General features: G+C 38.1%; 1 protein-coding gene and 2 non-coding genes across 3 annotated transcripts; 1 reads left to right on the top strand and 2 right to left on the bottom strand.

The window, feature by feature from the left end:
- Nucleotides 1-7,470: 7,470 nt before the first annotated feature.
- LOC125498098 (U6atac minor spliceosomal RNA) lies at nt 7,471-7,531 on the bottom strand. The gene has a single exon (XR_007274864.1). It is a non-coding gene; the product is annotated as a U6atac minor spliceosomal RNA (small nuclear RNA).
- Nucleotides 7,532-7,950: 419 nt separating this feature from the next.
- TRNAW-CCA (transfer RNA tryptophan (anticodon CCA)) lies at nt 7,951-8,022 on the top strand. Its single transcript has one exon. It is a non-coding gene; the product is annotated as a tRNA-Trp (tRNA).
- Nucleotides 8,023-21,508: 13,486 nt separating this feature from the next.
- On the bottom strand, nt 21,509-25,609 carry LOC104893006 (hypothetical protein). Its single transcript, XM_010679038.4, has 7 exons — nt 24,998-25,609; nt 24,814-24,903; nt 24,547-24,701; nt 23,709-23,829; nt 22,526-22,645; nt 22,144-22,214; nt 21,509-22,012 (listed from the first exon to the last, which is right to left on the bottom strand). Exons 1-7 carry the CDS (start codon nt 25,106-25,108, stop codon nt 21,784-21,786), a joined length of 897 nt encoding a protein of 298 aa, XP_010677340.2. The 5' UTR covers nt 25,109-25,609; the 3' UTR covers nt 21,509-21,783.
- Between the last annotated feature and the right edge of the window lie 1,157 nt (nt 25,610-26,766).

Consider the following 26,766-nt stretch of genomic DNA (forward strand, 5'->3'; position numbering starts at 1 on the left):
TGATGGTCAACGAAGAGGGGGAGGGGCAGAGGGAAGGATGCTGTCGGGGAGGAAGGGAGGTCGGCGGTGGAAGGGAGGGGGATGCGGCGGTGGAGGGTGAGGGGTGGGGCTGGGGTGGGGGCTGGGCCTGGGGTTGAGGGGTGTTGGGCTGGGTTAGGGTTAGGGTTTGGGTAAGGATCGATATTTGGCCGGCCTCCCCCACCCCGACCGCACCGTCGCTGCGCGTGCCGGCCACCCCTCCTCTCCCTGCGCGTCTGTTCGCCACCCCTCACCCTCCCTCTTCAATCTGCGCCGGAGTCCTCCCACCCCCTCTTCGTTCTTCGTCGGAGTCCCCCACCCCCTCTTCGTTCTGCGTCGGAGTCCCCCCACCCCTCTTCGTTCTTCGCCGGAGTCCCCCACCCCCTCTTCGTTCTGCACCGGAGTCCCCCACCCCTCTTCGTTCACCGTCGACTCCCCCGCCCCTATGCGAAAATCTGACTACCATGTGGTGAAATCTAACCCAGCCCCCGCGAAAATCCCCCACCTTGCGCTAAAAACCGATAACCCTCGCGAACCGACCACCCTGCGCGAACCAACTGCCTGCGCGAACTGACTACCCTACGCGAACAGACTACCCTGCGCGAACAATTGATGTGATGGTCAACGAAGAGGGGGAGGGGGAGAGGGAAGGATGTTGTCGGGGAGGAAGGGAGGTCGGCGGTGGAAGGGAGGGGGATGCGACGGTGGAGGGTGAGGGGTGGGGCTGGGGTGGGGGCTGGGCCTGGGATTGAGGGGTGTTGGGCTGGGTTAGGGTTAGGGTTTGGATAAGGGTTAGATTAGGGTTAGGATTAAGGTTAGATTAGAATTAGGGTTTAGGGTTAATAATGGAAAAATCATAAACAAAACTAACGGCGACTTAACGTCCGTTAGAAAATGGGTATATGGTGCACAGTTTTGAAAAGTCAGGGGTATATGGTGAATATATGAAACATTGAGGGTATATGGTGAATTTCTTAATTTGTCGGGGGTATTTGGTGAAAAAACGTTCATTAAATGTTGTAAAGCTATTAATTTTGACTCCCCACTCCTTTGATAAAAACATTGAATGATGGGAATGTTGAATTAAATGTTGAAAATGTTGTTGGGGTTGCTGCTACTACAAAGTTACTTGCACAACCTATAGTTTCATCTGAGAAGGTGATCAATAAGACCACTTTGGTCCTAAATTTTTCTGAAAACGAGGAAGGTGGACAAAAGTGTGTGAGGGAGGAGGAAGGTTTGAACATAAAGTGCGTGAGGGAGGACGAGAGGACGAGAGAGAATGTAATGATGTTTGAGACTATAGTTCCTAACTCTTGTAGTGGGGTGTCTGAGGTATATGGAGTAACACAAACAAGGGACTCTAAAGGTGCACGACATTTTCCAATAGTTTTTAATGCTGGGGTTTGCTCACCGAAGCAAAGAAAACTAAAGAAAATGGCTCGTCACCAGGGGCGTGTGCACCAAAAATAATGCTGGAAAAGAGAGGTGTTGATGGTCCAGATGGTTCTGTAGCCCATAATTGAAAACGAAAAGGCAGCTTAGATGATGTTGATGATTTTGACGTGGTTATGATTGATTCTGATAATACACATAAGCTTTTGAAGTAGAGTGATGGTGTTGATGAGAGTTCTGACTCTTTGACAGTAGCGGGCGTTGGCATGACTCAACCTCGCGAAGAATAATGAATATATCTAGCTGGAATTGTCGGGGAATTGGCAACCCCCGTACAGTTAATTCTCTCTGTCATTGGTCCTGGAGAGAGGGGCAAAATATTGTCTTCCTAATGGAGACAATTATTGATATGTGAGATTTGGAGTGAGTTCGTAATAAATGTGGTTTTGATGAAGGTGTGTGTCTTAATAGCGTAGGTTTGTTTGGTGGCATAGGTTTTTGGTGGAAAGATCTTAATATCCGGGTATGTTCTTATTCTGCTCATCACTTTAAAGTGGACTTTCATGATAATAACGATGTTCCGTTGTGGAGAGCCATAGGTGTTTATGGTTGGCCGGAAGCTACCAATAAACATCTTATGTGGCAACTAATGTGAACTTTGTGTGCAAGATCCCCCGTTTCGATTGTGATGTTTGGAAATTTTAATGAGATTGTAAGTGTGAATGAAAAGGAGGGTGGATCTGTTAGGGGAGAGAGGCAAAATGGATGGTTTTAGGATGGTTATTGATGATGGTGAGTTCCATGATTTGTGGTATAAGGGTAGTAAGTTTACATGGCAAAGAGGAAATTTTGTTGATACGTGGGTTCGAGAACAACTTGACATATTTCTTGCTCAACAAGGATGGTACTCGATGTTTCCTTAGAATGAAGTCATCCACTACTCGATATATAAATCGGATCATGCTCCGATATTGCTAAAGTTTGATGCCCAACACTTAGTAAAGATGGCAGTAAGAATCTTTCGTTTTGAGGCAATGTGGTTGTCAAATGACAATTGTGAACGTGTGGTGTCTGAGGCTTGGCATGATAGTGGGGGTCAATTTGTCACCCTACTCGAATAGCTGAAGTGACGAGTAAGCTACAAGTGTGGGCGACCAATACTTTTGGCAATGTGAAAAAGAATATTAAAGAGGCTTAACGTCGGCTGAAGCACATCCAAGAAAAGCCACCTGATGGGTATTTTTTGGAGCAAGGGCGGTTAATTTGTGAGGAGCTTGATGCCTTGCGTAGGCTAGAAAAATCATATTGGTACAATAAAGCACGTTCATGTGAGCTTCGGGATGGTGATCGTAATACTCAATACTTTCACCACAAGGCTACTCAAATAAAGAAAAGGAACACTATCACAAGGATTTTTTATGGTAATGGGCAGTGGAGAACGTCGAAGGAAGAGATGAATGAAGTAATTGAACACTATTTTGCAGCATTTCTCGAGTCTAGTAACCCACCTGATTTTGATGAAGCCCTTGCGAGCATTGAATCATTGGTCAATCAGGAGATGAGTTCGGCATTACTAACAGAACCAATGGGAGAAGAAATTTGAACTGCTTTATTTCGGATGCATCTAAATAAGACTCCTGGGCCCGGTGGTATGCATGCTCTTTTCCTCCAAAAATTTTGGCATATACTTAGACTGAATATTGTTGACTTTGTTACTCAATGGTAGCGTGGTAATGTGGATTTGAATTCTGTTAATCAAACGTGCATTGTCCTTATCCCCAAGTGCAATGATTAGAAAAAAAGACTGAGTTTTGTCCAATTAGTTTGTGCAATGTTGTCTATAATATCATCTCGAAGACGTTAGCAAATAAACTAAAACCTCTGTTGTGTTCTATAATTTCTGGCAATCATAGTGCTTTTGTACCTAGAAGACTTATAACTCATAATGCTCTTATTGCTGTTGAGATTTTCCACTTTTTGAAGCAGAGGGGGGAAGGAAAGGATGGTTTAGTTGCCTTAAAGCTTGATATGAGTAAAGCTTATGATCGAGTTGAATAGGGCTTCCTGGAGCGGGTTATGCTCAAAATGGGGTTTAATAATGTTTGGGTTCAGAAGATTTTGAATTATTTGAATTGTTTCAAATATAATGGTGGTATTCATGTCTCTCTGATTTCGGGTCGTGGTCTACGTCAAGGTGACCCTATTTCCCCCATTTGTTTATTCTCTGTGCGGATGCTTTGTCTACTTTATTATCAAAAGCTGTGTGGGAAAATTTAATTCATGGTGCTAAATATGCAAGGGGGTCCCGAGAATTTCTCATTTATTTTTCGCAGATGACAATATTCTATTTGTTAAAGCTAACTTGGATTGCTGATATAATCAGTAAATATGAAAGAGCATCTGGTCAGAAGGTTAATCTCAACAAAACAGAAGTAGCTTTTAGTAATGGATTGGATATTATGAGGTGATGGGAGATTATTGAAACTCTTGGGGACCGTGAAGTAGAGAAGCATGAGAAATATTTAGGGTTGTCGACCATCATTGGTCATTCGAAGAAAGCTATGTTCGCATGTCTCAAAGAGAGAATTTGGAAGAAATTACAAGGGTGGAAAGAAAAACTCTTATCTCGCATAGGAAAGGAGATTCTAATAAAAGTTGTTGCACAAGCTATCCCCACATATATGATAAGTATATTCCGGATTTTAGAAGGACTCATATATGAAATTCACTCAATATTAGCTCAATTTCCAGTGGGGTGCGGTTGGTTCGGAGCGCAAATTACATGGCACTCTTGGGAGTCATTGTGTTTCCAGAAATCTACGGGTGGAATGAGGTTTCGTGATCTTAGTTGTTTTGATCAGGCACTTCTAGAAAAGCAAGGTTGGAGGTTGTGTGAAGATAAGGGTTCGATGGTACAAGCTATTCTAAAAGCTCGATATTTTAAAATTTTAGGTTTTCTTCAAGCTTTTAGAGGGTATGATTCTAGTTACTCATGGCAAAGTATATGGGAATTGAAGGCTCTTTTACTCAAAGTATTGAAGTGGAGGGGTGGGAATGGTCTGAACATAAGTGTATGGGACTATGCTTGGTGGCCGGGAGAGGGAGCTTCATTAGTCCCACCAGTAGCAGAGAATAAAAGAAATATGCGAGTTGTTGAACTTATTGACTTTGAGAATGGGTGCTGGAATAAGGAGGTGGCTCGTGAGGTGTTAAATGATGATGACAGTAATAGAGTGATGGATATACCGCTAATCTCTTCGTTCCCAAGTGACAAGCAGTACTGGTGGCCAAATAATGAGGGCGAGTACTCTGTATGTTCGGTTTATTGGCTGGGCAGACTTGGCCATGAGAGAACACGGACATTGATGTTTGGTGCTAGTGCGAGGGAGCTGTGGAAACAAGTATGGAGGATTGATGGTCCACTGAAGCTAATACATTTCATAAGGCGTGCCTGTAAAGGTAGGTTGGCTGTTCATGAGCGTCTTCATCGTCGTCATATCTCCTCTTCTCGAACCTATCAGGTATGTGGTGCAACGGATGAAACAATCATTCACTCTCTCTTTCAATGCTCCTATATATGCGTGTGCTATATGGTAGCCTAGTGAGTTTGTTGAACTAATTTTGGAAGCACCAAGCTCGTCTTTTTCGGATCGATTCATGTGGGTAGCTGGTAAAGTGGATATTAATATGGCTTACGTTGCTTTGCTACGTTGGCTTGGGCTGTGTGGATGTGAAGGAATAAAGCTCTATGTGATACGGAGGTTGCTTCTCCTGTGCATTTAGCTATTGGGTTCACCAAACTTGTTCTGATTTTAGAGACCACGAAGCTCAGGTAACGAAGCATCCTCATATTTCAACTTTCGTGGCTGTCACGCAACAGGAAAAACCCACCTGCTGGTTGGCTCAAAATTAATGTGGATGTCCACATTAATGAGAGTGGCTTTGTGAGTTTAGGGGCTATAGTAAGAGACGAGTCAAGTTACTTAGTGGCAGCTACAACACGGCGTCTGTAGTCTCGGTGGTCTATTGGTATGGCGGAGCCTGCTGCAGATATGTTTGGCGTGAAGCTGGCGCAAAGGATGGGGGGATGACGTGTGTGGCTGGAATGTGATGTTGTGACTGTTGTGAATGCGATATCAAGAAAGGCCACGGGTGGATCTCCTATTTTCTTATTCTATCAAGAGATTATTAATACTAGTTTATCTGTTAATGCTTTTTGTTGTTCTCATATTAGGAGGGTTGGGAATACGAATGCCCATCTTGTGGCGCAATGGGAAGTTAACATTGATGGTGAAATCATTTGTAGTGAACATTTTCCCCAAAGTTTGATAACGTTGGAGGAACTTGATATTACTTAATAATATGCTTCCCATGCTTCCTTTCAAAAAAAAAATAGCTGTGCCATTGTCACGTCACTATAATGTTTGACATTGAAAAACAAAAACTACAATCATTAATGTCTTTGATTTTGTATTTTATAAAAAACTTATAAAGTTGATATTATCAATATACATATAAAAGATGTCAGTAACATATTATATTATAACTTTTGTTGTTGTATGGTGGACAAAAAATACAATCACATAAGATATGTGAATATTTCAAAACTCTACATCTTTTTTACGAATAGTCCGAGAGTTTGCGGGAGTGACCGAGTGTGCCGATTTATAATAGAGGTATGCTATATACAGCAGCAAAAAAAAAAAAAAAAAAAAAAAACAAAGTATAGCAAAACATCTTAAAAGACTAACCTACCCTTTGGGGGGTCATCTATGACAAATGACCTCCTTTTGGGGGGATCATCTATGACAAATGACCCCGCTTTGGAGGGCTCATCTATGACAAATGACCCCCTTATACGGGGTCATCTATGACAAATGACCCCCTTATAGGGGGGTCATCTATGATTAACGACCCCATTGCCGCCATACCACTACCGCATCAAACATATAATACTAGCCTTCATATGCACGCGATGCGTGCGTTAATTTCAAAATTTGTTATTCTATTAGATACTCCATTCGTACTTTATTTATGATTAAACTTAAATGTGAAAAATTTAATAGTTAGATTAATTTAGATATATTAATTCGCTGATGTAAAAAAATAAAAAGGTTGTGAGTGATTGTTAGCATTAATTTTTTGTGAATGAATATTGAACAGAAAGAACAAAAATAATGAGTTGGTTTAACTGAATTAAAGAGTATCAAAGGTAGTGAATGTTCAGACTTTTCATGTGCACGTTATATATGTATGCCATCTTTTTTTATAAGGTATAAACATTTTGTCCATTTAATTTTTGATTGAAGTATTTGATGCATATACCATTTTAAACTTGTTTTAAATGGCAAGTTGGAATGAGAATTTTTAAATGATTTGCTTTTGTAATTTTTTTATTCCATTAATTAAATCATTAAGGGTATTTTAGTCACTTCAAAAGAGGACACCACACCTCCTCCCTTGGCTTATATAATAGAGATAACCTAACACGAAAACTTTATGCGCCGGCAATTATGTTAGGGGGATGCGATAGGCCCATTTCAGAATTTTTTCCAACCCTAACACATCCAACTTTATAAATAAATGTGACACGTTGGCTTGTGTGCACAAGTACTTATGGTAACGTATTTTACTGCATTGCTGCATCCCTGTGTACGAGATTTTTTTTTTAATTAAAAAAATTTAAATTAACCATGGTTAAGTTAAACATAATTTTAGATGCTGTATTTATCCTTTTTTTTTTATTGTATAGGAAAAATTGACAAAAATAAGCCAACCTTTACCCGATCTTCCACATTTAAGCCAACCATTTGATAATCCAGAGTTAATACAACCTTTATATTATTTAAACCAATATTAGGACAGGGGACTTTTGTTGCAGCCGATTTATTGTAATTAATTTTTTTTTCCTTTTTTTTCCTATGATTAATTAACACCACTAACCCAACCTCACCACTTACCACCATTAACCCAACCCCACCACCAAGCACCACTAATCATATAACCCAGCCCCACCACCACTAACCTAGCCCAACCACCATTGAACCTAACCCCACTAAAGCTATTCCATCCCTGTCAAGGGAGATGCCAACCATCTATCTCTCCTTTGTATCAACACAACACGTAAGCCTTAAACTTTTATCTCAAAACAAGGAATATTACTCTCTTCGTTGTGACGATGTGAGACGAAGAACACCTCTTGTGTCATTTGTAACTCACTACAAGAAAGGATCAGGTCTGTGCTAAACTCATTATTATAGCCTATAAAGCAGGATCTTTGAGAAATCCAGGTGATACTAGAGTTAGAATTTAGAAGGCAACCTTATTCCTCTAGGCTCTAAGTTTGATCCAGAATATTTTCTTCTTGTTCTTTTCTCGTCTTTTTTGTAACTCTAAGCTCGCTTATCTAAATGTTCCCTTCCAACATTTCATCGCTATAAACCGTTCGCATGTCTATTTGTTTTGTGATATAAAGTTGATAGCCATATACTGTTCGCTGTTGTAATCATAGTTTTAATTGATTAAGTATCAACAAGAGGATCCGTGGCGCAATGGTAGCGCGTCTGACTCCAGATCAGAAGGTTGCGTGTTCGATTCACGTCGGGTTCAAAACCCCGATCCGAATTAGCGGATATTTTTATTTTTCCACTTTCATTTAACAACTCATAATTAAGCAAATCCATCGGCTTTTGCTGCAGAGTTGAGACGACACATGTGCCCTCTATCGCGGTTAATTTGAAACCCTAACTAGTATTTGGGTCCGGCCTTTGTCTCGAGTTGGTATTGTCTTTCCAAACTTGATATTTTTTTGGGAAATTCTATATGGTGACCCTCAACTTTTTTAAATTCTATTTGGTAGACAATTTTTATCTTTCCTCTATTTGGTAACCCTCTACTATATTTTTTTAATTTTATTTAACCTTATTGTATTTTAAAATTATTTTTTAATTTAAAAACTGATTTTTGAATTACAAAAAACTGATTTTGAAATTTAAAAAAAAAAAACCCAAATCCTCCCCCACCATTACCACCCATCCCACCCTCCTTTCCCCTCCCTTAGCCTGTGACCACAACAAATTCCGGCGACCCCTCCCCTTCCCTTCTCCATTTCCGGCCCTCCTCCATGTTTCCGACAAACCCTCCCCTTCCCTTCTCCATTTCCGGCACCCCTCCCCTTCCCTTCTCCATTTCCGACGCCTCCTCCCTTTCCCTTCTCCATTTCCGGCGACCCCTCCTCTTCCCTTCTCCATTTCCAGTGCCCCAGCCCTGTTTCCGTCGTCCCCTCCCCTTCCCTTCTCCATTTCCGGTTCCCCTTCCCTGTTTTCGGCGCCCCCTCCTCTTCCCTTCTCCATTTTCGACCTCGGCCACCCCAACTCCCTACCCCGTCCCCAATTTCGACCCCCTCCCCAACTCCCTACTCCATTTTCGCTTTTCCTGTAGGTTAAGGTTCTAGGGAAATCGGTTTTGTCGAGGTGGTTTTGCAGGAGTAGGGAAAGAGATCGAATGGATTCTGGGAGGGGATTGTTTTCGATAAGGGAGGAGCGGAAATGGAGAAGGGAAGGGAGAGGGTGCGGAAACAGGGAGGGAGGGGCGCCGAAAATGGAGGAAGGGAAGGGACGCCGGAAACATGGAGGGGTGCCGGAAATGGAGAAGGGAAAGGGAGGGTCACCGGAACATGGAGCGGGCGCCGAAAATGGAGAAGGGAAGGGGAGGGTGGCCTCTTTTGCGGTGGTCGCGGGGTAAGGGAGGGGAAAAGAGGGTGGGATGGGTGGTAATGGTGGGGGAGGATTTGGGTATTTTTAAAAAATTTCAAAATCAGTTTTTTGTTATTGAAAAATCAGTTTTTAAATTAAAAAATGATTTTAAAATACAATAAGGTTAAATAAAATTAAAAAAATAGAGTAGAGGGTTACCAAATAGAGGAATACCAAATAGAATTTAAAAAAGTTGAGGGTCACCATATAGAATTTCCCTATTTTTTTCCATTCCCACTAAAATATATATTAAGGAACACAAACTTTTATATGAAGCGGGCCCAGGGCCGTCCCATACATTTTAGAGGCCCTGTACGATTAATCAAGCGAGCCCCTATAAAGTGATGGAAAAAAATTAGAAGTTTTTTAAAAGTTCTCGATTTTTTTTCGTTGTAACCATGAAAGCAATAGTGTCCTCACATCATGGCAGAATTATATGTTTACAATACCTAGAAACATTCTCAGCTCATTCAACACAATACGAAGTCCTTAAATTGATAATATAAAAACAAAAGCATTCATTAATAATAAGAATTCATTGAAAAACAGCATTTCAAAGGCTAAAGGTGAAGCAAAAAAATGAAATGAGCAAGTCAAATAATACTGAAAAAAAAAGTATATAGAAATAGAAATCAATATGGGTGAACAAGAGCACACTAACCAAGCATACATTGATACAACACATACGTTACTCAACCGACTGTTGTGGTGCTGAGAATTCCGTAATTGCAAGTAATTGGAGACTTATTTAGATTTGGGATGATAACAAAGAAAAGCACAATCATTTCTATGAATAAAACTATAAAAAAGGAACTAATCAAAGGATTTGGTGGCAGCAATTTACGAAAATCATATTTGGAAAGGGGAATGAAAGGTCAAAGATGAGTAAATATTTGTCATACGTAATTAACATAATTAAAGATTGCACCCTAATAAATTAACAAAATTAAAGTGACCCAATTACCAACATCGAGGCATTAATTGCTCAAGTGTTACAAGCTGTGAACGAGTAAATTATGCATTTACCGGGGACTAGACTCGCTAGAGAAACAATACAGAAAGATAAAGCAAAGCTGCGATGCAGTACAATCATTGTTCAAAAGGCTGGGCTTCAAATGTATGGGCCCTCAAAATTCTGAGGCCCTGTTCTATTGATCTGTTTGCACAGGTCAATGGTCGGCCCTGAGCGGGCCACACCTTCAAGTCTTCAACTAATGGTGTGGCCACCACCACCCTTTTCTCTCAACCCCCCCCCCCTTCTATCACGCCCGCCCCCCCCCTCCCCCTCTTTCTCTCAAATTTTTTTCTTTTTTTTTTCTCTTTGATGTCTCTCTCATTTTTCCTATTTTTTTGCCTCATTTTCTCTCTCCTCTTATTTCTTCTAGAATTTTACCATCAACATATTGATAAATAAGGACGTGACCAGCTAATAATAAATCCAAGCTAGGCCTTATAATGATGCTTGTGTCCCCTTTAAAAAAAGCCAAAGCCCTATCTGAATGTACGTGTAACCCTTATTATTTGTAACCTTATTTTATGATACGAGGAACCCATTACTTCATAATAAGTAACTATTATTATTTGTACCCTTATTTTATCATACGAGTAACCCATTTATTCTACAAGTAACCCTCATATATATTTTCAAATGACCCATTATATTATAAAAATAACCTCATTAGTTAATAAAAAGTAACCCTAATTACATATTTGAGTAACCTTATTTATTTGTTCGAGTAACCTCATATGTTCGCAAAAGTAACTCTAATTATTATATAATAGCTTGAAATGTTTATAGAAAGTAATCATAAGAAAGGTACAAGTAATCCATTAATAGTTCATAAAAAGTATCCTCATTATATATTAAAGTAATCTTATTTATTCATAAAAAGTAAAACGCGTTGCTTTTCAATGCTAAGGTGTTACTTTTAGTGAATTAGAGATTACTTTATCGAATGCTAAGGGGTTATTTTACTGACACTAGGGATTACTTTTATAATGCCAATGGGTTACTTTTACTGAAAGTATAGGTTACTTTTTGTAACTATAAGGGGGTTACTTTTTTAATAAGTAGGGGGTTACTTTTACTATAAATATGGGTTACTTTTACTGAAAGTATAAGTTACTTTTTGTAACTATAAGAGGATTACTTTTACTATAACTAGGGGTTACTTTTACTATAATTAGACCAAGGGTTACTTTTTGTAATGTTAAGGAGTAACTTCTACTAAAAGTAGGTGCTACTTTTGTAATTATAAGGGGTTACTTTTATTGAAATTAAGGGTTATTTTTTAATTATAAGGGGTTACTTCTACAGTAAATAGAGGTTACTTTTTGTAATTATAAGGGGTTACTTTTGTAATTATAAAGAGTTACTTCTACAGTGAATAGGGGTTACTTTTTGTAATTATAAGAGGTTACTTTTACTTGTGAGTGTCATTATAAGAGGTTACTTTTACTGAATTAGAGGTTACTTTTTCCCCTCTCTCTCCTCTTCCCCCCACCCCCTCTCTCTCTCCTTCTTCCTTCTCTGTAGTTTTTGAAGTCGAAGAGAGAGAAACCAACAAACAAACCTTCGAAACCCTAGCTATGGCTGAAACGGAGCGGAAATTTTCCAGGACTACAAATATAATTCCCAATCAAATTAACCCTAAAAATACCTAAATCTGCAATTTAGCGGTGGCACAAAACTCATATTCTTCCCTTTATCCACCCCTTAAAAAATGAGCTCCCATTTGTAAATTTCCATCTTTTCTTCTTCTTGTGAAGTTGTGTAGCAATGCTATCCCTGAAAGCTCCTTCTCCCACCTCCACTATCTCTCCTTCCATTTCCACATCCAACTCCTTTAACCCTACCTTGGCAAATCAATCCTCCACAGCCATAATTATAAACCCATCAAAATCAATCCTCCAATACAATCGAAAACCCCAACTCGCAGGCTCCACCTCACACGTCGTCATCATTACCTCTGGCCATAAAGGCGGCGTCGGCAAAACCACCACCATCGCTAACATCGACATCTCTCTCGCACGTCACGGCTTCTCCTTCGTCTCGCCATTGACGCTGATGTCGGGCTTCGCAACCTCGACCTCTTACTCGGCCTCGAAAATCGCGTCAATTACACCGCTCTCGAGGTCTAAAACGGCGATTGTCGTCTCCATTGTTGAGGAAGTTGAGTTTGTTGAAAAACTCAGAAAGATGTCGCTAATTTTATGTTCAATGGATTTCTGGATTTTATTGTTTTGTTTGATTGGGACGCGCCAGCCACAGTGTTTCCTTTCCGTGTGGCGTGTTGCACAAAAAACAGACTGATTAAGGAAAACTCAACATTAAAAAAGTACAAATATAATAATGTGGATACTTAAAGCATGATTAAAAGTTGGTTGAGATGGTAATTGTGTCATGTATAATAGCAAAAGGTTACAAGTTCAAATCTTATTGCAATGATTAACCAAATATAACAATCCCCCCAGAAAACATATTAAATATAACTATTTATAAGCAAAACCTATTTTATCCCGTCTTATTTGACCAAAATTTCTTCTATTTGATAGGAAATTTGTGTTATAATATCATTGTACCCTAAGACTTTTAAGATTGTTTTTGCAAACACATTTTTTACGTAAACTTTACTTTTTTTATTATGAAGCTAATGAATATGGATTTTTAGTTGTAGTTATGTGTTTAGTTTATGAAAAACTGGAAACAAAACACGCTAAAAACCCCTATTACTGTATATTGTTACAAAGCTTTGCTCTATAAATATTTGTTGAGCCATTTTGACTAGTATGTTTGCCAAGATAAAACTTTGATTATTAATATATATTATTATTATTATAAATTATAATTCATAAAAATTACAATTTTCAAAAGGTACATTGAGAGACCAAGAACATCTTGAATACGAGGAATGATAAACATCTAACAGGTAGATGTGTTAGATACAAATTTTCGTGTAACAAATGTTATTTTTGTAAATGATATACATTGTTTGTGTATGTAAATATATTGTTTGTGTGTTTTTTCCTCTTGTTTGTTATACGAAAAACAAACAATATTTTTACATACACAAACAATATTTGTTATATACACAAACAACATTTGTTGCACAAAAACTTGTATCTAACACTCTACCTGTTAAATATATATCAAACTTCTCTTGAATACTGCATCTTACACACATGACAATTGACACGCACATCTAAAAGTGATACAAATGATGGCACATTAGGATCACTCTCTTTTAGCACAAGATCAGATAATTCGATATTATTCTTAACCTATGAAGCATAGAAACCCATCCCATGCTTGATGCTAATTAAGCTCGAAAATAGCTAGAACCCGAGAAAGCCTAAAATTTCAATGATACATAATGCTTAACAAGCTAATGTAACAGGACTGCGGCAATAAGCTCCTAGTGTGATTTAAGAACACTCATCGAATCAAGTAGTAGACATATCTCCAGGTCCACGCTACCACCTCCGTATCCCGGATATATGTTCACTACTCCTACAGATTTCTTGGCTTTACCATTACAAACTGCTATTGGTTTCCCTAGTCCAAATTCATTCCCGTACATGTCAAATTTTGGAGAATTTTCAGATGTGATGTTGTTAAGATCATATATTGTAGCATGCTTATAAACAAATGGAGATTGCAACCATCTTTTAGTAAAGTCGCGCACAACTTTGTCAATGTACACTACAGGAAAAAACTTTATAACACCAAGGGCAACCTTTAATGTTAAGGGCTGCAGCAATCTTTACGTTAAAGGCTGCGGTTTTTGGGCTAACCGCAGTCCTTAACCTCCTCCCATCCCCATTTCCAGCATTTTGAGCAACACTAAATTGAACCCCATTTCTCTCTCCTCCCTCCCTTTAATTGCAAACCAGTCAAAGCATCATCTCTCTCCTCTCGTCCTTCTTCGCCAGCGAGGGTTCGCAACACTTCCAATACATCAGATAAAGAAGAGCACGTCGATGAGCTGATCAATGAAGAAGACGATAAGAACTCGAAGTTTTTTTCTAAGTTTCCTATTTTACAAGTTCATCAATGGATTCCTTCAAAAACATCGGCTCGTCTTTTTCCTCTTTCGCAAAATCGATAATCACTAGATTTAGAATTTTTTGGTAGCAACTCTTTCTCTCCTCACCCTCCGACACTATTGACAACTTGGCTTCACTTCCTCGGCACCAATAACGATATTGTATATGGTTGATGTCCGCTTACACTATTTCGAATTCCAAAGAATCAACTGACATGGTATTGTTTTCCTTCTCTCTCTTTCCAATATCATAAAGTTTTCAACTTTCTATTTTCTAAGTCTTAGTTATTTGGGCCATTTGATTTGGGATCGGATTTATTTCCCTTTTTTTATTATTTAAGCTTCTGGGTCTTTTGATGTTGATTATTGTTTTGATGCTATCCAGGTATGATTAAGAAACTGAAGAAAATAGGATGTTATGTTGCTAGAGGTGCACACACGTTCTATGACCATCACCTCATGTGATCTTTTGGCAATCATTGCCTTGATCACTCCTTATCATTAGGAGAAAATGTTCTAGTTTCTTCTAGAAATAAGCTGTTGTCATGAGACAGATTACAACTGTATTTTTGTTTTGTCATTTTATGATGTTGGTATATTTTAGCTCTTTCCTAGTATTTTCCTTTACTAGGTTTTAGTGTAGATCCCTAGGATGATCTAAGCTATAAATAGCTGCCCCCTTTTGTTTGTAAAGGAAGGAGAAAAACACTCACAAAAGGAAAAGAATACTAATACAAGAAATGAGAATCATGAGAAAAGTTCTCTAATTTATTTTGTCTCATTTCTCTTTATGATATCAGAGCAGGAGAGTATCCTCTATTACGAAAACTAAATTTTTTTTTCTCTTGTTAAGAGAAAATGTCATGAGCAGGAAAAGAAAAATCTGATGCTCACATTGGGTATGCAGATCCTTATTTCTTAGCTTTCTCTGATCTATCAACAAACCAGTTAGGTAGTATTGTTTTCTCAGGCAATAATTATCTAAACTAGACAAGAAGCGTGAGAATGGCCTTAGGAGCCAAGAACAAACTTGGTTTCATTAATGGAGACATTGTGAAACCAAAAGAAAATACAACTGATTACAACAAATGGGAAGGAAATGATGCAATGGTGAGATGTTCGATATTTGCTTCTATGAACACTGACATAGGAGCAAGTATGATGTATGTCAAAAGTGCTAAAGATCTATGGGATGAATTAAAAGAGAGATATGAGCAAACTAATGCTCCTCTTTTATTTCAGCTCAAGAAGGAACTGAGTGATCTAAGTCAGGAAAACAAGAGCATTGCTGAGTTTTACTAGTAAACTCAAGCAATTATGGGATGAAATATCATCCATTGAAGGCACACCTGAGTGTACTTGTGGAATCATGGCAACCTGCAAATGCGATATTTTAAAGAAGCTGGACAAGGCTGATGCTTTAAACAAACTGATACAATTTCTCATGCCTCTCAATGAAGGGTATGAGAACATGAAGACTAACATCTTGGCTGTGGACCCCTTGCCATCTGTAAGTAGGGTGTTCCATCTTGTTCAACAACAAGAAAAACATAAGCAGATTGCAGGGCAGATGCCAAATGTTGAAGAAGCAAGTGCTCTAACTGTAAGAGTGCAACCAGGAAATTGGCAACAAAGAAAGGATATGAAGGAAGCAAAGTTGAAGAAGAAATGTGAACAGTGTTTCATGAAGGGTCATGTTAAGGAGGAATGTTTCAAGATTGTAGGCTACCCGGAATGGTACAAAAAGCCTAGGAACAATCAGAAGACTGCTATGAATGTGAGCAAGGTGCAGCAAGAAGGAAGTTGTGACACACCACTTGAGAGGAACTATGAAGTAGGAGAGGCAAGTGGAAACAAGGTTGATGTTTATCTCATCAACAATCTTATCCAAGAAATGATGAAAGCTTTGAATGAGAAGCAGCATAGCAGTAACTTTGCAGGTAAAGAATATATACTCCTCTAAACTTGCATGTTATAGTGAAAAATTGGGGAATAGAAGATGGATTGTTGACACTGGGGCTTCTGATCACATGATAGGTGATAGAAGTTTGTTTTCCTCTTCATATATACTAAAAAAACTGTAAAAGTGGGACTTCCTGATGGTACAGTTAAAATTGTTAAGGAAGCTGGGTTTGTTAAAATAAGTGATAAAATTATGCTTGAAAAGGTGCTTGTTGTCCTTGGTTTTAGGCATAATCTTATGTCAATAAGTAAATTAACTGAAGGAACTAAAATCAGAGTAGTTTTTGATGAAAATGGTTGCCTTATAAAGGACCACTACTCTGAAGAAAAATTGGGAAAAGGCAAAAAAGATGAAGGAGTCTATATCTTTGTGATGGAACACAAAAGGAAGAATAAGGAAGAACTTTGTTCTGTTGTAGGAGAATCAAAGCATGTTTGTAATAGTGCTGAAAGCTTAAGTTTAATTCATGAAAGATTAGGTCATGTATCTCTTTCCAAAATGAGACATTTAAGCTTTTGTAGCTGCAAAGGAATCAAAGAGTATTTTTATGATACTTGTTGTGTGTCTAAGCATCATAGACTTCCTCTTAACCTTAGCAAATCCATTCCTGAATCCATCTTTGATATGATGCATGTTGACTTATGGAGACCTTACAAGGTTCAAACAATAACAGGAGCTTCTTATTTCCTCACAATTGTTGATGATTATAGTAAAACAACATGGACCTTTCTTCTTTCTAACAAGGAACAAGTTAAAGGAACTTTGGTCAAATTCCTTGCTTACATTGAAAACCAGTTTAATAAAAGAGTTAAAGTTTTGAGGAGTGATAACGGAACTGAAATTTTCCAAGAAGGGTGTGGGAAAATTTTGGGAGAAAGAGGAATAGTGCACCAAAGGAGTATTGCAGGGGTTCCTCAACAAAATGGTAGGGTAGAAAGGAAGCACAAGTTCCTTTTAGAAACTGTAAGAGCTCTAAAAATCCATGCTGGTCTTCCTAACTATCTATGGGGAGAATGCATCCTTGTTGCTACCCATATCATAAACTTACTCCATTCTTCTGTTTTAGGATGGCTAACTCCATATCAAAGGTTAATGAAAAAAAAACCTACCTATGATCATTTAAGGATTATTGGTTGTCTCTGTTATGGAAGTGCAACAGCAAAGAAAACAGATAAATTTGAAGAAAAAGGCTTGAGGTCTGTTTTGCTTGGATATCCTTGTAATCAAAAGGGTTATAAACTCTTTGATTTGAAAAACGGAAAAATATATCTCAATCGAGATGTAGTTTTTAAGGAAGGGATATTTCCTTTCCTTAAAGCTGAAAATGATATCACTTAACAAGTTCAGCACTAGATTTCATTTCATCCTTTCTCTGAAATGAATGATGATGATATGATGCAATCTGATATCATTAATCAGGAAGACAATGCAGGGTTGATTCAAACACCCACAACACAATCTCATCAACCTCAACTTGAAGAAGAAAGTTCTCCAGGAATTTCTGAACCTACTGGTGACTCTCGACAACATCTTGAAACAAATGTTCCTTCCACCAGCTTACCCATTCCAAAAAGAACAGCTAGAGCACGATCCATACCACGAAAATGTGATGATTACATTCATCAACTTCCAGTTATAACCCAGCAAAATGAAGATCATGATCTCTCTGGCTCTTTCAATGTGCATGGAGTAAAGGAAATGCAACATTATTCTCCTGACTACATTAGTGGCATGCATAATGTAATGAAACTTGTTGAGCCTGACACTTACAATCAAGCTGTTCAATATCAAGGGTGGCAGGATGCCATGCAGCTGGAACAAGGGGTGTTCAATGTCGGATATCGGGTCGAATCCGATCCGAAAATTTCGAATCATGGAAATTGCGATCCAAATCCAATCCAGAATTTTCGAATATCCGAACTTTTCGGATCGGATCACCGGGTTTTCGGATCGAATCACCAGATTTTCGGATCGGGTCCGTTGAAATTTTTGAAAAATCCCGATCCGTATCCGATTCGAAAACCTGAATTTTTTTCCGGATACCCGATCCGAAATATCCAAAATCTTAAAATCGGATCGGATATCCGAAATTTCGGATTGGATCGGTGGATTTTCCGATCGGATATTTCGGATCGGTTATTTTTGCACACCCCTAGCTGGAACTACAAGCTCTTGAACACAACAATACCTGGGAAGTCATTGATCTGCCTTCAGGCGATAAAGCTCTACATCTAAATGGGTTTATAAGGTAAAGCATAAACCTAATGGAAGTGTTGAGAGATTGAAGGCTAGATTAGTGGCCAGGGGGACAAGCAAATCAAAGGCAAAGACTATAAATATACATTCTCACCTGTTGCAAATTTACAACAGTGAGAGTATTAATAGCACTTGCCACTCTTCAAACCTGGAATTTGCATCTTGTTGATATTAACAACGCGTTTTTACATGGATACCTTGATGAAGAGGTGTATTTGAAACCTCCTCAAGGCTATTCAGTCTCAGAAGGCAAAGTTTGTAAGCTCAAAAGAAGCTTATATGGTTTAAAACAAGCTTCAAGGGCTTGGAATGTTGGACTAAAGGCTTTCTTGCTGCAACTCGGCTATGAACAGTCTAAAAGAGATTATTCTCTTTTCTCTAAGACTAACAATGGCAAGAAAGCTTTCATATTGGTCTATGTTGATGACCTACTGCTCACAGGGGATGATAATGAGGCTATTGACAATCTTAAGGAAGCTTTGCACAAAGCCTTCACCATCAAAGACTTAGGGGAGCTCATATACTTTCTAGGTACCGAAGTCTCCAAAAATGCTGTAGGAACTCTTTTAAATCAAATAAAATATGTCTTTGATATTCTCTCCAACACTGGGATGATGGACTGTAAAACAGCTCTTACACCTCTTCCTCATGGTTTGAAGCTTTCAACAGAAGAAGGAGAAGCCTTGGAAGATCCTGATGTCTATAGAAGGTTGATTGGTAAATTGCTCTACCTCAATCTTACAAGACCTGATATTTCATTCAGTGTTCAACAATTGAGCCAGTTCATGAATTGTCCAAGAAAGCCTCACCTGGATGCAGCTATACATATTGTTAGATACCTCAAAAGAACAATTGATTGGGGCCTCTTCTACCCGGCTACAGGCTCATTGACATTACAAACCTATTGTGATGCTGACTGGGGATCTTGCATCTTCTCTAGGAGATCTCTCACAGGATATTGTGTCTTCCTAGGAGGCTGTTTGGTCTCATGGAAAACCAAGAAGCAACAGACTGTTTCAAAATCATCAGCTGAATCAGAGTATAGAAGCATGTCCAAGACCACCAATGAAATTGTTTGGATTGAAGGTGTTCTGGAAGATTTAGGTTGTTCTATTCCTAAACCAATTACTCTATATATTGTGACAATAGAGCAGCACAACACATAGCTGCAAACCCAGTGTTCCATGAAAGAAAAAAAGCATTTAAGCATTGATTGTCACTATGTTAGGGAGAACATTGAAGCAGGGTTCCTATGCACTGCCCATGTTTAGGGATGGCAATGGGTCATGGACCCGACCCAGACCCGCTAGGACCCGACCCATTTATAAGGGTCTGGGTCTAGAAATTTTAGACCCAATGGGTCTGGGTCGGGTCTAGGTTCTGGAGAGCGTGGGTCGGGTTTGGGTCCGGGTCCACATATGCTAGACCCAGACCCGCCCCGCGGACCCATTTACATATTAGAAATTTTTTTTTTACCTAAACTCTAAAATTTTATGAGAGACATTAACTTTATAAGTTGTAACATTTTGATATTTTATCAGTTAATTCTTAAAATTTTATTTAGAGAATGCTTTAACCATGGATACAAGAACCTATATATATTAGGGGGAAAATTTTTAATTACATATATTTAAAAATGTGATGAAAACTTAAAACTAAGAAGGACCCATTTAGGACCCAGTAAGGACCCATGGACCCGCTAGACCCAGCGGGTCTGGGTCTGGGTCTGAAAAATCTAGACCCAACGGGTCTGGGTCTGTGAAAAATAAACGGGTCTGGGTCTGGGTCCAGGTGGACCCGACCCAGACCCGCCCCATTGCCATCCCTACCCATGTTCCTTCTCAATCTCAACTTGCAGACCCGATGACTAAAAGTCTCCCTAAATAGCAGCACCATCATCTATCATTCAAGCTGGGTCTTGTGACATATCCCAAGCTCCATCATGATGGGGTGTGAAGAAAATATGGTGCTATACTGCTAGAGGTGCACACACACGTTTTGTGACCATCACCTCAAGTGATCTTTTGGCAATCATTGTCTTGATCACTCCTTATCATTAGGAGAAAATGTTCTAGTTTCTTCTAGAAATAAGCTGTTGTCATGAGACAGATTACAGCTGTATTTTTGTTTTGTCCTTTTATGATGCTGGCATATTTCAGCTATTTCCTAGTATTTTCCTTTACTAGGTTTTACGGTAGATCCCTAGGATGATCTAAGCTATAAATAGCTGCCCCTTTTTGTTTGTAAAGGCAGGAGAAAAACACTCACAAAAGGAAAAGAATACTGATACAAGAAATGAGAATCATGAAAAAAGTTCTCTAATTTATTTTGTCTCATTTCTCTTTAGAAACTAGTGTTGAATTTCTTTTATCTTCTTGTGAATGATGCTATCTTAAATTTTATCAATTGGTTGATAAATTGTTGCTTTACGGAGTTATTTATTTTTCTAATTGTTATGGTATCGTAATTTTTTCATTTACATATATAGAGACTTGCTACTTAGGAGCTTCTTTGAGTTCGTTAAAGCAGCTACTTCTCATAAATTTTTAATTATTCAAATGTGTGTTTGAAGTTTGAACTGTATATATGTGTTCTATATTGGTGATTTTGTTTTTGTAGTGCGGGGATGCTTGCTGACCTGGAAGTTCTACGGGTCATTCTTGGTCACTCTGAAATGAGGGCTTTGCTGAATGAGTCCAGTGAGGTATGGGTTTAACAAGAAGTGCAGCAACGTAAACTATTGTATATGGGCCTGTATCTTCTTATATTGGGAGAAGCTGCAAATTTGAGATTTATGCCAGAATGTCTATGCTATATTTATCACCATGTATGCTTCTGAACCACCAAACTCTTGTGTGTTTCATTCTTAGATTTGGTCGTATGTGGAATATGATTAGAAGTGAATATTACACAGTCAAGCTTGTATAGAATCATAAAAAGGTGTCTGCTGTTTGTTCTCATATATGATCTCAAGCATCAAAATGACTTGCAAGATAATAGAGTCAGGTATGTGGAATCTAATGACTATAAGTTAATTCTTTCAAATTAGATTTTTAAAAGATAATTCAAAAAACTAATTGAATTAAAAATATAATAGACGGTTTACATTATGTAAGAAACATATGTATATTTCATACTACATATTGACAAGTTAATTGAAGTTAACTGTTTGAGTAACTATTTGACACAAATTTTAGAGAAATAAATTGGGTGAATAGGTAAAGGACACAATAGAGAGTAATAGTTAGCAAATAAAGTGTGGCAAATAACTAGAACGACCTTAAGAGAGTAATCTGGATACTTATGGTGAATGAAGGTGATCAACCCTTGAAAAGGCCTAAACAGAATTCAATCAGTCATCAACTTCTTCTGGCTTGACAAAGAACTCTATGTATGCTATCCGGCTAGGTTGTTGATAACCTGCAGAATCGATGTGTAAGTGCGCTGGTCTTGCAACGGAGACCAGATGCTGAACTTTTAATATTCCACCTCTCCCAACAGTAATCTTGCTTCCACGATTATCTTTGACAACACTGCTTGGTACATTTGACGTTGTTGCCCGCAGAAATTTATATTTGTACCTGTCTATCAATATTAAAATCAGCATTGATTCATTTCCAAAAAAAAAAACATCAGCATTGATTCATAGGGTGCAATGGCAACCAAAAAATTCAACAGACAGATTAAGATTTAAGAGGACATTAGCATGTACCTATGAGACACTTCCCGATCACAGGTGAAAGCAGCCAAAAGATCAGTGTTCACATAATACATGAAGTCTATCTGCAAACAGAAGGAAAGCCTCAAACCTATGAGCATGATAGATCACGATCATAAAATACTCACTTCAACACTACACAAAAGTCTGGTTAAGAGAAGAACATACTTTTAAATTAGGCTATTCACCTAAAATTATGTGGAGAACAAATGGTTTATTGACTTACTCCCCCTTAAAGGAAAAATGGAAGATAAACAAAAAAGGTAGTAATTTCAAATATACACTCTTTTCCTGCAGAACAGTAAGCCGTTTTAGTGTCTTCCTGCATGTTTAAACCCATGAGGATTATGGGTCATGATCAAAGCTCGGTACTAACCTGTAGATCACCATGGCCTTCGCCTCTGAAGGTAACAGAAGGAGGAGTTGGTTGTAAAGTTATTTTGATACTTGACCCAGGCCATTCAAGATCATCTATGGCTTCTTTCAGAGCTGCAGACTACATAAATGCACGGGGGTTAGAATATATGTGTGCCTCTGAAAGACTGAAACAACATTTTAGCACTTCAAGTTATAATATGCATTAACTTGGCACCTAGGCATCACCTCTTTTCAATATAATGACTCCATAACAATTGCACAGATCAGCTAGGATTTAGGAAGATTACGGAGTGGCTCAGACCTCAGTTGGCAAGCAACCCTTCTGCCAAGACAAATAAAAATTGGAATATCATGAACCCCATTCAGCATCCCCATTCTAAGTAACAGGCTTGCTATATCACAGCAGATTCTCCGCCCCTCGCCCTCCTCTCAGAACACCACGAAAAAGGGTAGAGGGAGAATACTTGCTCAAGCTAGGAAATCTGTAAAACATTATATTGATACCACCAAACACAAACTTCATCCACTAAGCCTTCTTCAAGTTCAACACATTCACTATTATTATGATCCATAAATCATTATACAATCAAAACAAAGGAACTCTGTTGGATGCTTCTTCTTCCTCAAGATTTAGGCACTTCAGATGGAGCTAGGACAGATAATAAGTAATTAAGTATGCTTCAAGAAAGCAAATAGGATGAGTTTATCATAATATCCAAAAAGGACTATGTGTCATACAGAAGTTATTAATACAAGTTGGCTGCAATCCAAGGATCAAAATCAGAGAAGAATACAAGATGGTCCCACTTATAGATTTATCTGAAATTACATTGAAAGAATACAACAAAGAAGCGTCTATATGTCTATCCACTATCACAAAATTTTGGAAGCAAACTAACATATGTCCACTTTTGGAGCTCAGATATTCTGTTAAGTTGTCAAGGATGCATACACAGTTTTTATACTATCATGTCTTTACTTTTCTAACAAACACCTCTTTTATCATTTACCAACACCATTCCATTTCAGAGGCATAGGTTAAATTTAATCTTGTAATATAAAGACTGAATTACATAGAAACAAGTACATTTTCACAAAGATAGTAAAGTATCAATATTCATCACATCTACACTGCATACAGACATGAGACAGCTAACATCATATCTTGACCATGAATTTACCTTCACTGTAAAGCTTAAAGGAGTGGTGCCCACAGGCTCAAAATTGTAGTCCCACGAAATAGTATCTGGTATTCTTGTTCTAATCTCCGCATATATGCAAGCATCCGGTGAATCAACAGACCTGGGTAAATAAGATACAACTGCATCAAAGAATGAGATAGTTCGAACAATCTAGATAGAAATGCTGGCACATCAGCAAACTTTGAGCTCTCTAGACTAATTGGTAAAATTCAACAATGAGAAGTCATTGTGGGTAAAATCTTAGTAACAACCGCTTTTTTGTCATAAGCAACCAGTCAATTCTTTCACATTGAGCTCCTTCATTTCCCCATTTCCATCTGCAAACTGTAGCTGGACTTCAAACTAAGGGCAAGATTATAACCAATATATGAACTTTTCTTGTGCCCAAATCCATGATGAACTCAAGAAGCACAATATCACACCATTCATATATATTTCACTTCCATATAAATGAACTTCTAGTAGTACCTTCTTTTAATTAACCTGACATGATGCTACTTAAATATCTTCAGCTTCATTCGCCTCATCCCAAACTACCCAAAGTCAAAAACTCTCTTCCAAAAGTTCATCACCACTTCAAACCATAACCTATGTCACTCGAAGTTGGGAGACTATCAAACAGATCATCACAATGACAATCCAACAGCCAAACTCAGTCTATGTTCAGTCTTATTTGAAACGCTTAAGTCTCATATTCAACGAGGCCTACAAGTCTACAACCATCCAATGAAATTGGACAAGCACAGTGCTACACATGGGATAAAAAATGTAGTCATAAGTGACAGAAAGCACCAAAGCAGTAAATTAGGACATTTACTTGAGGAGAAGCTGCATATCAGGGCCCGGATACTGGAGCTCGATCATGCTCGAGTGTCCAGGAACCGAGAAGGTATTAAGGGAGTCAATCAAAAGCCCCAAACTGACCCCAAATCGAGGACGTCCTTCAGCAGTATACTCATATTTCACAAACAACTGCAGAAATCCCAATTAAATTAGAATTCTATTAAATTAGGTCATACACAAGACACATAAAATTAATGATGTTAATGAGAGAGTAATGTAAAGTTGAGATTTAAAAAAAAACCTCTTTCTGAAGATAGACTTTGGCTTGAAGACAACCAGTCTCTTCTACAATCAAAACGACGCCGTGTTCAGACAATTCTACTACTGCATCCTGGAGTAACAAAGAAGGTGAAATATTATAAGATTATAAGAAACCCTAATTTAGCGCGGAAGAAAGAGAAAAATGAAGGAATTAAGAAGAAGACCTGATGACGTTTCCAGCGAACCGAAGTGAGAGCATCAACGAAGCCTTGAACGTTATCGAGTTGACACACTAAATCTGGCAACACACCACCATCCATTTGAGAAGAACTCATCTCTTTTTCTCTCTCTTTTTTTTCCCTGTTACTGTGAATTTCGAAAAACTAAAGATTCTTCAAGCTTGTCCTTCTTTCCCGCCAATATAACTGCGGTCGTTTTCAATTTTTCATCGGATTATTTTCTTCTTTCTTTTTAAGGGGGGAAATGAGAAAGTACAAAGCCACCTGCCAAAGGCCAAGCCAATGTGAATCTATGAGAACGGTCAAATGATTTTTGTTTTTTCTTTTTTTGGGGTTTAAGTGAGCTACATTAAGGATATGTTTTTTTTACCTTAATAAGTAAAATCATGAACTGAACTGAACTAATCTTAACGAAACTGAATTTATTGGACCTGATTTAATTTATTGGACTTGATTAAATCTGATTGGAACTTATTGAACCTGTTATTTCCCTAGGAACACTACAAGAGGGGGGGTGAATTGTAGGTGTAGAAATAAACGTAACTTTTTGCGGAAATTAAAACTTAAACGAATAAACAAGCTAAAGGAACACAAGGGATTTTTACGAGGAAAAACTTCTTGGGCCCAACAAGAAGAAACAACCTCGACCACTAGGGATTTTAAACTCAACACTTTCACTAATTAGGCCAAACAACTCTGTTACAACCTAATTCTAACTCGAGCCCTACCTTGAGTTCCTAAACTCAAGTTCCTGAACCACTGTTCCCTTAACAGCAGTTCCTCTCAACTTCACTCGAAGTTTCTCACACATACAAGCTTCACTCAAAGCCTTTCTCTTACAGAACTTCACTCAAAGTTCCCTTACCCCAAAAACCAAAATACAATTGATCGAAATAAGCTTAGTGGAATTAGAGTAAGAAGGCAAAGAACAAATGGCTATTATGAGAGAATGAAGGCACTGACACTTAATAAGTTAAACTCACTTAATTACTTAGTCAGACACATTTGGAACTTATCTAGACTTCTATATTTATAGTGTTAATCATGAAGAACGTGGGATTAATGTTAGAGTACACGTTTTAATCCATTTTCCCATGATGTTCCTTCCCCTAAGGAACACGTTTTACATCATGTCCCATGATCCCATGAACTATAAATGAACGTGGATAAAATGCAGCCATTACTCCTAAATAATAGGAGTTCCTTGAGCATTATCCGAAAATCAGTTTTTATAAACTCTTTTTATCTTTAAATCTGAATTTCTAATCTTTAAGAAAATAATATCTTTGAAATAAAATCTTTCTAACAACCGGATATTTATTTTCTTATTTTCCGAAAAATAAAATCTTTTCCAAAACAGATTTTCTTTTTAAAACTGATTTTATCATTTGAAATTAGAAATAACTAATTTCCTATAATCTAGGCATGACTTACTCATTATCTTTTAACGTTATATTAGTACACGCCTAAGTCTAGTTCCTTATATTAGTTCAGTTCCTTTAACATATTTGCTAAGTGCCACTTAGTTTGTTCCTTACAAAGGAACAAACGCTTCATTCTCAAATATTCTGCCACAGTTCCTTACCATTCTTTCTTTGTTCCTTTACATTGGAACTAGAAAATAAAACGCCTAGCTTCTATTATTCTTGATCCAATGCTTGCTCCAGTATCAACATAGAAACTTCTTTACTTAGCCTTTGAAATCCTCTCTTGACTTCTTCATTGACTTCGTATTCTCCCAGTTCCTTGCATTG

This window comes from Beta vulgaris, chromosome 5 (assembly GCF_026745355.1).
Source record: "Beta vulgaris subsp. vulgaris cultivar EL10 chromosome 5, EL10.2, whole genome shotgun sequence".
Taxonomy (NCBI): Eukaryota; Viridiplantae; Streptophyta; class Magnoliopsida; order Caryophyllales; family Amaranthaceae; genus Beta; species Beta vulgaris.

Coding starts and splice junctions, on each gene's coding strand:
- LOC104893006 (XM_010679038.4), bottom strand. CDS start 25,108: ATGAGTTCTTCTCAAATGGATGGTGGTGTGTTGCCAGATTTAGTGTGT. Junction 23,830..24,546: donor GATATGCAGCTTCTCCTCAA/GTAAATGTCCTA, acceptor TTATTTACCCAG/GTCTGTTGATTCACCGGATG. Junction 22,646..23,708: donor CTTTAAGCTTTACAGTGAAG/GTAAATTCATGG, acceptor GCATTTATGTAG/TCTGCAGCTCTGAAAGAAGC.